Source organism: Poecilia latipinna, unplaced genomic scaffold (genome assembly GCF_001443285.1).
Source record: "Poecilia latipinna isolate Pla-1442-1.1 unplaced genomic scaffold, P_latipinna-1.0 Scaffold65, whole genome shotgun sequence".
Taxonomy (NCBI): domain Eukaryota; kingdom Metazoa; phylum Chordata; class Actinopteri; order Cyprinodontiformes; family Poeciliidae; genus Poecilia; species Poecilia latipinna.
The window spans coordinates 174099-187421 of record NW_015112681.1 but is presented as its reverse complement, the minus strand read 5'-3'; the positions used below and the strand labels follow the sequence as shown (position 1 = coordinate 187421).

The 13323-nt window shown below is 38.5% G+C and overlaps 2 protein-coding genes across 3 annotated transcripts in view; one reads left to right on the top strand and one right to left on the bottom strand.

Annotated features, from left to right (window-relative positions):
• The first annotated feature begins 482 nt into the window (after window positions 1-482).
• Window positions 483-3673, top strand: LOC106964156 (glucagon-1-like). The gene is made up of 6 exons (XM_015059482.1): window positions 483-605; window positions 688-794; window positions 2320-2475; window positions 2587-2700; window positions 3102-3245; window positions 3328-3673. Exons 1-6 carry the CDS (start codon window positions 498-500, stop codon window positions 3350-3352), a joined length of 654 nt encoding a protein of 217 aa, XP_014914968.1. The 5' UTR covers window positions 483-497; the 3' UTR covers window positions 3353-3673.
• Window positions 3674-8478: 4805 nt separating this feature from the next.
• LOC106964115 (sodium-driven chloride bicarbonate exchanger-like) overlaps window positions 8479-13323 on the bottom strand; it is a 36916-nt gene continuing 32071 nt past the window's right edge. For both annotated transcript variants that reach the window (XM_015059403.1, XM_015059411.1), the window contains 10 exons: window positions 12819-12932; window positions 12204-12365; window positions 11875-12126; window positions 11010-11078; window positions 10756-10929; window positions 10562-10684; window positions 10416-10480; window positions 10191-10304; window positions 9899-9936; window positions 8479-9084 (listed from right to left, as the gene is read on the bottom strand). In XM_015059403.1, coding sequence (XP_014914889.1) covers window positions 9924-9936; window positions 10191-10304; window positions 10416-10480; window positions 10562-10684; window positions 10756-10929; window positions 11010-11078; window positions 11875-12126; window positions 12204-12365; window positions 12819-12932 — 1086 coding nt within the window. In that variant the 3' untranslated portion in view covers window positions 8479-9084; window positions 9899-9923. The remainder of the gene's footprint in view (window positions 9085-9898; window positions 9937-10190; window positions 10305-10415; window positions 10481-10561; window positions 10685-10755; window positions 10930-11009; window positions 11079-11874; window positions 12127-12203; window positions 12366-12818; window positions 12933-13323) is intronic.

The window sequence follows — 13323 nt, the reverse complement described above, 5'->3', positions numbered from 1 at the left end:
TCATAACTTTAGAAATATTAAACTCATGCCACATCATACTGCAATGAATAGTTTATTTCAGCTTGTATTTCAACCTAACTAAAAGAAAAGGAATAGCAGCGAAGACGTTTCCTGAACATTACTGAGCTCTCTGGTTGTAAAACCCAAACTGCCGCTGAGGCAAAAACTGATCAATATTTCCAATTCTCTGCATCTGATTGGCGAGAAGCCTCAAATACTGACTCACTGTCCAAATACACAGTCACACGTACTGCTCCTCATCGTGATGACACAGTAGCGCATTAGAGCGTCTCCCCTGACTGTCTATTTGACAGGATGAGCAGCAGTTGTTTGATCTTAACACCTAAGTACAAGCAGGCATCACGCATGAACTGCACCTTTCCACCTACACCTTTCAATTGAACAAACGCACGGCTCGTTTACTTGCCCGTCACTGAGGGGTCCTGTGTCTAATGGGTCGAGAGTAATGGGACCGTAAAGCAGGTCCGCCTGAGGAGATGGGACCTCCTCTTCCAGTATATAAAGCTGGAAGGCAGAAGCAGGTGGTCACACAGGAACACCAAGCAGAGGAACTAACAGCACCGTTTGGAAGGAAACAACACAAGGTGAGTTGAATCTTCTCATCTTTACTCCATCTTACCTTCAGCTGATGACTTGTCCGTGTTTATGCCTTGTTTCATGTCGCAGCTCGAAACCATGAGAAGCATCCACTGCTTGGCCGGCATCCTTTTGGTCCTGGGCTTCGTGCAAGTCAGCTGGCAGGTTCCTCTACTTGGCACTGAGGACAGCTCCAGGTAAAGTTCTCTAGGGTTAGCACAATTTATACTCAAGAGACTCCAGTCTGTGACATACAAGAGTATGGAGATAGGATAAAAATGTTACATTATAGATTTCTAGAGCCCGTACTTATAAATACAAATACTTTAAGATTTCAAAGCACTTTAACAAAATAACTATACAACAAATAAAAAGTCTAACGTGAACGTCAGTACAACAGAAATAAAAATGAAAATCCCAGAAAGGTCCTGTGGGGAAAAAGTCAACACACAACAGTTGCTTTGCTTTTAACATGTAATATTGTTTAACCCTTACGCAGTCTGGCAAGGTCGCACTAACCCCGCATGCGCTTTTATGAAGGTTTTTTTCTGTGTGTGTGGTTTCGGGAACTGACGGTCTGATGGGAAACCTGCCATGCCCTCCTCGCTGTCTGACCATGACATCTGCCTCATTCCTCCTGAGCTTCATGCTAAGATTGCATGATTATACTGTCCTTGTCCTTAAACTTGATTAGAACTTTTAAACCAATGTTGAGCTTAAAGTTTGTGAGCAGGTAAACACTTTACCTGCTGTAGATATCACTCTTGAAGTCTTCATTCGGTACACATCCAGGATTGGTGGAGCTAAAGGCTAGTCCGAGGGCACCAAGTCCAAAGCAGACTTCTATCATCTATAAAAAGAATCCAGTGTATAATTCATAAAAGTGGTTAGTGGCAGCAATATTTTATGCACTTTAACCGTCATCACATTTTTATTGGATGGTTAATTATACAGAAATCAAATGGAAGCTTAAGTAGGAAGTGATGCGTCACCAATGATCATCTGGTGAGACTCATGCTCTGAGAACGAATCCTGTAAAGTCCTTTTCATCAGACAATAAGACTGTAAAGAACAAAAAAATAATTTCTAATTCTTTTGTACTTTTTGACAAATCTTTACTTTTAAATACCATGAAACACTTTAGGTGTTCTGTTCGTAGTACGTTTCTCACAGGAGGATTCTCAGTGGTTCACAGCCTCCAAACTCCATTTCCTGTAACAACTAATGAACTGAAAGTGCCCAGTGAAAGCAAAACGGTTTGACCTCATACTGCCTGAATTTATTTACAATAATATTTTAAAAATGCTGGTTAAAAAAATTAAGTAGAAATTTATTTTGAAGATAGAATTTAGCTCTGATGAAAATTAGCAACATCAGCCATAATTGAGAAAAAATAATACATTTTTCAGTCAAAAGAGAGAATATTGAATTTATACAGTTTTACAATTTATTTTACTTTTCATTGAAATTATTCTTTTATTACTTGATAGATTTTAAATATAGCTTAAAAATGCAAAAATCACAAAAGAGAGGCATTTCACACCCCGACTTCAAGATTGCATTTTTAAGCCAAGAGCTTCCGATACATTCCTTGCTATATATTAATTGCTTACCTTTTCACAGAACTTCACCTCAAATATCTTGAACTAGGACTTTCTTGAAGAAACCTCCACGGTTTAATAAGTTGAGGTGATTTGTTTACATGCCTTGTGTCTTTTGCAGTTTTGAGGAAGACAACAGATTAGCCAGCGGGCCCCAGGAGCTGTCGAACATCAAGAGACACTCAGAGGGAACGTTTTCCAATGACTACAGCAAATACCTGGAGGACAGGAAGGCCCAAGACTTTGTCCGGTGGTTGATGAGTAACAAGAGGAGCGGGTTGGTGTAGGATTTATTAAAAAAAAAAAAAAAAAAGAAAAAAAAAAGCTATTTGAGAAAGTTTCAAATTGTCTGCATTTCTTCATCGTGTGTTGTTCTGTTTTACTGCAGTGCCGATAAGCGCCATGCAGACGGAACCTTCACCAGCGATGTCAGCTCCTACCTCAAGGACCAAGCAATCAAAGACTTCGTGGCCCAGCTCAAGTCTGGACAGATCCAAAGAGAGTAGGCCAATCCTCCGTCTTTCAGTTCCAAAGCCTCCAAAAACCGCCTGGCTGTTTGCTTCCACCATGAACCCATCACTGGAACCAGAGTGATCTTGAACTAATCATCTGCTTTGTGTTGCCCTTCCCCCATTTTGTGCTATTTTTTTTTCTTTTCCTTTCCTTCTTAGCGTTGTGCTAAAATAAATCAATGAACCTTTCCGCTGTGTTGATTTGATATGTCTATTTGCACATGGTGCAATGAATCACAAAACACACAAGCAGACAGCAAAGCTAGCATGACACGATTACAGCAACGGCTATAGCAACATCTGATGGCTTTCGGACCAAACATTAGAGCTCAGATGTGAGGGTTGCTGACCCTTAATGGACACTGTTTACATTGTGTCCTTGTGTACATAGATCGGAAATGGACAGCCTGGCTCAAACGATCAGCAGGAGGCACGTAGATGGAAGCTTCTCCAGCGACGTGAACAAGGTGCTGGACTCCATGGCCGCCAAGGAATACTTACTCTGGGTCATGACCTCCAAACCTTCAGGGGAAAGGTAATACAAAGTCGACAGGGCTGATTGCGCAAATGCTAATGCTTATCGTAATAAACATGACTGTGACTTTTGTTTTTTGCAGCAACAAACGGCAAGACAACCAATAAGAGTCTTTTCGAACGCCACCTAAAGCCATATTGCAGAGGAACAGGAAGCCATACCGCTTTGCATGTTATGTTGATATTTTTTACTTTACTTTGAATGTATTGCAAAGATACAAATAAATGCTATTCTTCCACAGACAAAAGGTGCACAAGGGAAGAAATGAAATTCAGGGCATGAAATTTTCTACAAATGACAATTATTTGCTACGTTTCTAAGCTGCAAACAAGAACACCCAAGGTTCTGTCTCAGGTAGTCCTATGGAAAGCACATGATTGTCATAGCAAATGAATATTTTACTCTGCTAAATAAACCTTGTCATTTATTTCATCTCTTTGCCTCCTTTGTTTAGAGTGTACAACCCCTGGTTAAAATGTTATTCGTTCATGATGCACAAATGTTTCCATTTGTGATGGAAATTTCACAATTGTGCCATGTGAAACTTATCTTGTAAAATTTAGCTAAAAAACAAAACTGTGGAAAGCAGTAATAATCATTGTCCAAGCTCTTTGTGGCTCAATTTAAGTATTCTGATTATGTACAGCTGTCAATATCCCATACTCTCTGTATAAGCTACATGTTGCTTGTCTCCTTTGCAAAGATTCTGTATGAAATTGTGAAGGACCAAACTTTTTAGGTGATTTGGTATCAGACTTAGGTCTGGACTCTTGTTCAGCCATTTCAAGATGATCATTTTTTCTCTCATAAAGTCATTATTATGTAGACTGAAATGTATGCCAACACTGTTCTAAAGATAAAAAAAAAATCTTACACAACACCTGAAGCTCTGGGTATAAACTGACTAGTTTTTTGAACTGGAGTCCATGAAAACCAGTTCATTCAATCAAAAGTAGCCCCAGGAGCATCGTGACACCACTGTAATTAGATCAAAGCAAATTCATGTATTAAAATATTGAAAACAGCAAGTGGTGGTTTTACATAGTATTGACTCAGAAGGACTTAAATACAAAAAGCTTGTTTTCCAAATCAAACAAATATTTTACTGGGGTTGCAGTAAAATCAGGTGTCAGGTGTATTTGGGACAAACAATATATATAAAGCAAAAAACAAACAATTTCAGCTGTTTTATATCTTTATTTATGTTGTCTTGCACACATCCTCTCATTCTCATGAAACTAATTACATCTGCACAACAGATCTGAACTTATAGTTCTCCGTAAAGGTGACTTAAATTGTTAAAACAGAAAGTGCCCGTCTAATAATACCAAATTTAAGGCAGAATTCCACACAGAAGTGGTCAAAATATCCGATTTTGATTTCATTTTGACCCACCATTGGTTTCTCTAATCAGCTAAGAACCATCGGTTGGATATTTGGGGGGCAGAGGGAAGATAAACAACAAAAATCTGAAAACACATTTCTTATTAGTAATATATTAGTAACATTTTACATGAATAAAATATACTATGTATTATACAGTGTTAAGACTCTTTACCATTTACATTTTGCCCTTACCAGAAGAAAACAGGATTATTGCATCTCTAGAGGAAACTGTGATCCTGCAGTGATATAATTTCACCATCATGCAGGATTTCTTTATTATTTTTCTTTTAAAAACAATTAGCTGTGGATGCTAACACACACAAGGTCAGTTTCAAAGGAGATCACATGTTCATAGATGACACTTACTGACAAGATGATGAAGAGTATGCTGGAAAACACTGAGCTACTTGTACAATCACCCAAAAGTTAAGCATTTAAGTTTCTCTCTGTTATTTTTAAGCAAAAAAGATCGCTAATGTTAGCTAAAGTTACATGTTACCGAACTACGCTGCCATGCAAGCTTAAAAATATCGTTTTCACTTAAGCTGTCCCAGAAAGAAAAGAAGAAAAAAAAAGAGTGCGCTAAAAAGAAATAACTGGAAAATAAGCTCATTTACTTTCTTACTTTAGAAGAAATTGAAAAGACCGATATGGCTCTGGTATTTCTTCATAAAATGAAATGCTAATCCTAGCAAGGACAGATTTAGATTTTATTCCTTTTTTCTTTTACAAATTACATTGTAAAAGCTTTTTGGAATGAAACAAAGAAGATGGAAAGTGCTTGTCAGCTTTAGGCATTTTACAATGCTATGAAAAAGTAGTTTTCCGTTTTCACGTTTCTTCTATTTTTACTTTTTGTCACACTTAGCATCGTCAAAGTAAATCAAAGTTATTGTATGATTCAACAAGGGAGGAGGAATTACTTTTTCAAGGCCAGGTTTGTTCGGATAACTTTTTCATTTATTAAATGGCATTGCTATTAAAAATTTGATGTTAAAGATTGACAAAAAAAAAAACAAAACAAAAAAAAAGACTACATCTGTAATGATCAAATACTTTTTCATAACACTGCAGCTACTTTCGAGAAAAGACAAAAGGGTTTCACTATTTACAATCTTTGTGTTTAACCAAGCAAAAACGTGTAACTTTAGCTTTGTGTTTAATGACATGGAGACAGGTGCACATGTCTCAGCATAGTCTCAGCATAAAACTAATAAAACTATTTTGTCCCCAATAGTTTTATTAGGGACAAAACTATTGTCCCTAATAGTTTTGAACATTTCACACCTGATTTTTTTGGGGGGTACGAAAAGGAACTGTTTTCCATGAGACCATTCACACAGACTCTTGTATATTTTGAATAAATGCTAATACTTGAAAGGACCAATTTAATACCAGTTTTGCACAAAGTACATTGTATGAAGTTTCTGGAATGAAACAAGGTATAAAGTGCTTTTTCGCTTCAGCTGGGTCATTTACAATCTTTGTGCTTAGCCTAGCCTGCCTAGCCAACCTGCCACTAGCTTTTGCTTTATGTTTATTTTGCCGTGTATTTTGGAAAACCCAACGTTTTCCGATATGAAGTGGAGATGTTTTGCGCCAACCGCAGAAGGGAAACAAGGGATTTGACTTTCCTGATTTGGAAGAGTAATTTGAAAGACTGATATGGTTCTTACATTTCATCAGTAAATGAAATGCTAATGCTACCAAGGACTTTTGTTGAAATATAGAGTTTGTGGGATAAATCAGAAACGATATAAATTGCATATCAGCATTAGGTGTTACACTTGAGTCAGACCAGATAAACAGTTTCCACATTTCCAGTCTTTGTCAACCAAGTCAACCTCCCAGTAACTTTAACTTTAGCTTTGGGTTTTTGCAATGATGCAAGAGGTGGAGGGGCGCAGGTCTTTTTTCCCTTCGTCAATTCATACCTTTTGGACATATTAGCTACTCTTAAGCTGAGCCATCATTAGAAAGCTAATGTGTTGCTAGCTTTAGCTTTGTGTTCACTTTGCTCCATTTCCATTTGTAGTTTTTGTTGTTTAGCAGTTTGTCAAGTAGAACTGAGAAACTTCTCAGATCACATCAACTTTGACAATTTAAAGACAATATCTGTGATTTACAGTCTGCTACACATAGGAGGGAAAAAATGGTTTTATGTCCATCAACGGAACATTATTTCGAGTTATCAGGCTTTTAGGATCATAAAAATCAACTAAAGAAAGAAACAGAAATAGGGTACCATAAAAAAGATTGAGCATTTATTGAATTATTTCTATAATTTAACAAAAAAAAATAAACTTGGCTACAAATCATGTTTGTAGTAGCATGTAGGTATGAATTGGCAAAGGAGGGAATTGACCAATCAGAGGCATCAATCTTCTCAGTTCATTCTTAGTAAGAAGGCTAAAATGGACATTTCTCAGGAGGTAAACAGAGGAAACGCTCGACTGAAGGAGAAACATTTATATGTGCAACATCAAAGGTGAACACAGCCACTGACACATAGACATTTAGATTTACATTATAGTATATAGAAAATGTTTACTTTCAGAAAGTTACATAGCCAGCGCTCTTGGGTTCGTGTGAGTTGGAGTACCTGGCAGACATCTAATCAGTCACTATTCTAAGGTGCGAAATTCTGCAGCAGCATTCATTGCTCCACGTGAAATCCATTTGCACTTGCTGTGGCAGGTGTTTTAAAGAGACAACTTACAGTTGTTTTTTTTTTTTTTGTTGGAAAAAAATATAAAAAACATACAAAATACGAAGAAAGAAAATGTTAAAAATCATTTAAAATCTGTCAGGAATTGGCCTATTGACTAAGATATTGTTGGAGTCATAATTCTGGCTTCACTCTGTTGCTGGTACTGTGTCACCATTACACTTAATGGTCCACACCAAGTTAGGCACCAAGACAGGAAAGATTTGGATGTAATTTGATCCGCATGCAGAGTAGGAAGGATTCAAGTGGGAAAACAGAGGTTTTCAATGTTTTATAACCTGAACCACGTCAGCGATTGTAACAGATTATCACAAAATGACTTAAAAAAAAACAAAAAAAACAAAACATCCGTATCCAGTGGCTGCAGTTCGATGACATACTCTGGTTTTGAAAACTGTATCAGAAGGTCCCTAAAAGTTTAAATTCGGAGCGGGATCAAAATCCACTGCATATAAAACTTTGGTGAAAGTTGTAGTAGAAGTTTTTTTTTTTTTTGCATTTGTGACGAAATCTTTCACACAAACAGTGCTGTACAGCCTCATTTAGAGCTTGAAAGTACAAAATGCAGAAAAATATAGTGTAATTAGTTTCCATTTCTATCTATTTATTTGGATCATTTGACATCTAAATCCTACTGATTTTCAAGCAATGGTTATTGATTTGATTTGATATCATCCCCACATCCGGCAGTGGTTCCAGGTTTGAATCACTGCAAAAGTATTCAGGTTGTTTACAATTGCCAAACAAATACAAAAGATTTCTTCTGGGTATCATTCAAAGCCAAAGTAGCAATAAATGTATTTGAAACAGTAGCTGTGTTTCCATTGAGCATATAGTTGCGCCAATTGGAATTAGGAAAAACAATTTGCCAAAAAGCATGACTTAAAAAAAGAAATCACGTTTTCCAATAAAGTTTTGCATTAGGTGGTAAAACTGCACCGTAGGGTGCATCACACGAGTCATGTGATCAACAGCCAAATGCTAGTAAACAAAGAAAATGATAGGAAGTGGTAGGAAGATGATGGCGTAGCATGTTTTTTAATGAGCCAACTTATTCGTGTGGGATTTCAATTGTTTTTCTTATTTAATGGAAACACCACAATAGCGAAATTGTGTTTGGTTTTTTTTTTTTACATTAGCGGAATGTCAGTAAAGTTTTGTGCACATTTGTGACGAAAAGGCATAAGAGCAGCCAATAGTGGAGCAATGTCTTACAAACATTTACCAAAAGCCTCCTTCTGCAGGTATAGAGTGTTAAAGTGCTTGACAACTTAGTTTGAACAGATACTGTCATTCTGCTAGTAATGCCACATGTACACCCTCTGCAACATGCTAGCTGTTCACTAACTGATCATTCCCGCACCCATTGCTGGTCTGAATGCGGATCAAATTAAGTCCAGTGTTGGTTCTTCCTTCTGTTTGCCTAACTTGGTGTCTAACTCAGTGAGTTTTCTTATGTTGCTTATGGTTTCCAACAAAATATTTCTTTCTTCTGAACTCGCACACAGACTTACATGACTAAAAACACAGTGTAGCACAGTACATAGGTGGCTGAGTGTGGCACGGTATATTTGTTTTTTTTTTCTGTTTTTTTTTCTTTTATTTGTATTTACTGACTGACAGCACAGTGGCGTCGCCAGCATGTGTCATCACAAACTCGTCTCCCTGTCCAGACTCTTGTCATGCCTCCTCCGCTTGTGTCGCTTTTCACCGCTTCTGGCGTAACTTCAGAGGAAGAAAGATAAAATCATTTAAAGCAAATGTAATCTTAGAATGATGCGAAGACAAATGGTTGTTAGGGAACATGCAACAAAACATGCAAATACGTCTGACTGAATATTATGTTTCTGTTTAGTTATAAATATTGCTTTTTGGTTTCATTTGTACAGATTAAACGTAATCACGTTACAACGACAATCTTCAAACACTTAGAAAAAAAATATTAATTCTTTTTGCAAAATTTTATGTTTAGCTTTATTTTAAACCCTCAAAAATAGATTTAAAGTGGCGGTTCTTTTATACTGCAAATTTCCTGATGCAGATATAGAGCTACGTTTATAAGAGGTCTTTTTTAACATTTGCGACTCTAAGCAGGTTATAAAAGTTACAGGTCCCTGTTAAAGTCCTGATGTGGTTGTAACGGAACAAAATGTTGACGGAGTGTGATTTTTTTTTATCAATTAATTGAAAATGTTAAACTAACATGCACAACCTGATGACATGAACTGTTCAACGGAGTCACTAGTCACTTCATACCAGAGTTAACCAAATCGAGACACTCTAGCAGGGGTGTCAAATTTTAGTCCTGCAGCTTTTATTTGTCTCCCTAGTTAGCACATCTGAGTCAAATGACTGAGTTGCCTCTTCAGGATGCAGTTGAGTTCTGCTAATGAGCTAAAAATTTAAATTCAGGTTCGCTGAAGCAGTAACGTGGCTCTGGAGGACTGGAGTCAGACACCCGTGCTACAGACTGTCGCTTCCAGCATGCAACACAAAGTGAGACTCTGCACGGCGACGGGGACTGCTGGGAACAGCTTACCTTTGGGGTATTGGCTTCTGAGAGGTTAGGAAGGGGAGCTTAGGGGCGGGAAGGAGCAAGAGAAGCAGGCAGGACAAACTACGTTAGTCTACGCAGTGGGAAATCTGCAAGGGCACAGCTGCTCTGAAATACACATCCTTATTTTTTACTGGAAAAATAGCAGTTGAGTCACAAACACCTGCCACTTATGATGGAGGTCTTTCCAGAAGAAAAGCATTCAGATTTAGCATCAATAGCAGAAATGCTTATGCAGTACGTTACACATGTGAAGTGTTGGGAATTAGCAGCGTACCTTTTCAATCCCACTTCCTTTTTCGTGTTCTCAGCGGGATTGACGCCCTTCCACACGTTCCCGAAAGATCCCTTAGACATTTCATCGGTGATGTTCACCGTGGCTGGGTCACTCCTTCAAACACACAGTTTCAGTCTTAAGAAATTTAATTTGTTTGCTTTTTTTATTTCATATTCTGATAAAATATCAACACTCAAAGCTTAACTAAAGGTGGAAAACACTCACCTGTAGTGCCCCTCTAGTGGGACTTGAACAATCCCTTCCTCCTCTGCGATAATACTGTGTTCCTCCTGCAGGAAGAGACGAAACAGAGAAAACCTGCAGCAAACTGTGACGCATCCAACATTCGATGCCGTGCTCCTCTACCTTACCTCTTGTGCTGCATCCTCCAGCTTCTTCTTCTTCCACTCTGGCATCAGATCATCCAGCCAGCTCAGCTCTCTCTTGGTGAAGATGAAATCCAGCAACTTGCGAATAAATACCAGCGCCAAGACCTGGAGAAACAGCAAGATGAAGATACCGGGCAGGCGAAGACGGCACAAGCACCGACACAGAGTCAGGTTACCATCATGGGAAAAACGATGGCCGCCCTGGAGGTCTTGATGACCCACAGCAGGATTAAGCAGCTGAGCTGGACGATGGTGAAGAGGTGGACCTTCCTCAGCGGCACGTGTCGAAGGTAGATGAAGTCAGGCTGATGTTTGGCTGGCATGCCGAACAGCTTCAAGCGATCGAAGAACTTCGAAGATACAAGCGAGACTTATAAATGAGTGTTTACTGGATTAGTTCTGGCCCTTGGGGGACTCTGTGCAGGCTCACCTGGATGCCTCTGAGGGAAGACGCTCCCATGTACAGAAAGACGCCGTAGAGGACGGGCATGGGGATGAACTGAGGAGAGACCAGGAGAAAGGTCAGGATCACAACACTTAGAGCTATGCTAATTTAGTGATAGCTTTGTTCCACTTGATAATGGTAAGGTAAGATCATTTTATTTATATAGCATATTGTCAGCAACAAGGCAGTTCAAAGTGCTTCGACTTTAATGTACATCACTGGTTCAAAAGTGAAGTGGTTTAAAATTGTTACGCTTTGATATCTTTTAGCCTACTTTGTGCTGTCTGCAGGGGTCCCAACACAAATTTAAGACTTTTTAAGACCATTATGAATAAAATTTAAGACCTAAACCAACTAAAATGTACAAAAGAAAATTGCATAAATTATATAGTAGTGCCAAGTTGCTGTTTTTTTTAACAGAATGAATGTAGCATCATGCAGGTCAGTGATGCTTTTTATCCAACTGGGGCTAATTTGCACTTAATAATAGATGCAAAAAAGTTAGCTAGCTAACAAGAGCATATTAGCAGCTAATAACCACAGAACGCAATGAAGATGTTCGGAGTGTGACTCAAATGTTTGCCTGACAGAAAAGTCCCACGAGAAAAACAAACTACATTTAGAGATTAAATAGTCCTGCCATGACCATATTGAAGACTATCATTAATGTATTTAAGACTAATTAACATATTACCTTTCTGAAATAGACGAAAGAAATGTGTAAAACTCTAAAAATCTGGATGTTTAATTTCAAAACTGAATTTCTCAGGTTTTCTGTGCAAATCTACCAGCATTTTTGAGTGCTTTTTGACGTGAGCTGAGTAAATACATTGTGAGGGTTTCCTCTGACCTTTAGCACGGAGGTCATGAAGACGGAGCAGCCCATGAGGGTGAAGATCATGAGGCCGGTGAAGCGCTGCTCGCGGATGCCCAGGAACTTGGGCTGCTCTCCGGGAGCCGAGCACTCCGACTCCAGCTTCAGGCTGTTCACATGGGAGATGGAGAGCACGGTGGCCGCCACGAACCACGGCAGGCCCATCACCGAGCACACGCCCAGCATCACCCCCACCACAAACAGGTCCAGGTGGTAGCCACAGCCTTTCTGCAGGGGCCGACAGGGACAGACTTTCAGCGCCGGATGAGGCATCACGCGGCAAAGAGAAGCGAACTTATGCAAACCTTCAGCTTGTGCTCCTTCCTGTTGATAATCACCGCTGTGATCTGCTGGTCCATGAAGATGAGGATGGTGCAGAGCAGAGCGGGGACAAAGGTGACGATGGTGGTCCACCACGGGTTGGGTCCAACCGGGTTTATGACCCAGCCCCGATCGTCTCTAGTTGGCTACCAGGAGTAAAACGGGACATTTTTCTTAAGTAATGAGATATATAAAGATTTTATTCATAAACGTTCAAATAATATTACTTTTCTATGGAACTTGCATGTATAATACTTCAAAATATAGTTTAGTGAAAGAATCTGGTTTCTTTTTAACGTAGGAGCTTGTTTTAAGTCAATTGGTAAATTATTTCACTTATAACGGCCTTTTCCGCATGTTATAAATGAAATAATCTGCCAGTGGAACTACTACTTTTTAAATCAATATTAAGGAATTATTACCGACTTAAAACAAGCTCTTACATCTTGCTGAAAGTAATGTGTAAGTTAGTTTTGTCCAGTTTAAAGTGTACTGTGAAATTTGCACTTGAAAGTGAACAAAGATGATGGTAAGATTTTGTGTTTTTGCGCTGTATGTTACTTTACTTTTTCACACACAAGGCTGTCATGGTGGCTTACTTTGAACTTGTTGGGAACTTGTAATTTAGGCGATGGGATTCCTATGGCATAATCAACAAGGACCATAGTGAGGATAGTGATAAAGACTGCAAAGTCGCTGATGATAGACCTGACCTGGACAGAACAAAGACACACAGATCCTTTAGACAAAGTCCATGTTGAATTCAAACAGAAACATGTACAAAGAGTACCATTCAAGAACACCTCCAAAAAGAGTGTTTATTCAGGTTACCCATGTGTTGTCTATGACCGTGTATCAGGGCCGTTGTATGTAGAAAAACAAAGAGTAAATATTCCACCAAAAAAACTTTTAAATTTTGAGATTGATCTCAGAAATTTTCTACAAAAATATCGGAAATTTCTGACTTTAAAAAGTTGAAAATTCAGAAATGTTCACATTAATCGCTGAAATTTTCTAAAAATAATAGTAATAAAATAAAATAAAAAAACTGACTTCCAAAAGTTTTCCAAAGGCCAAAAAATATTTTCCAGCAACTTTTCAACC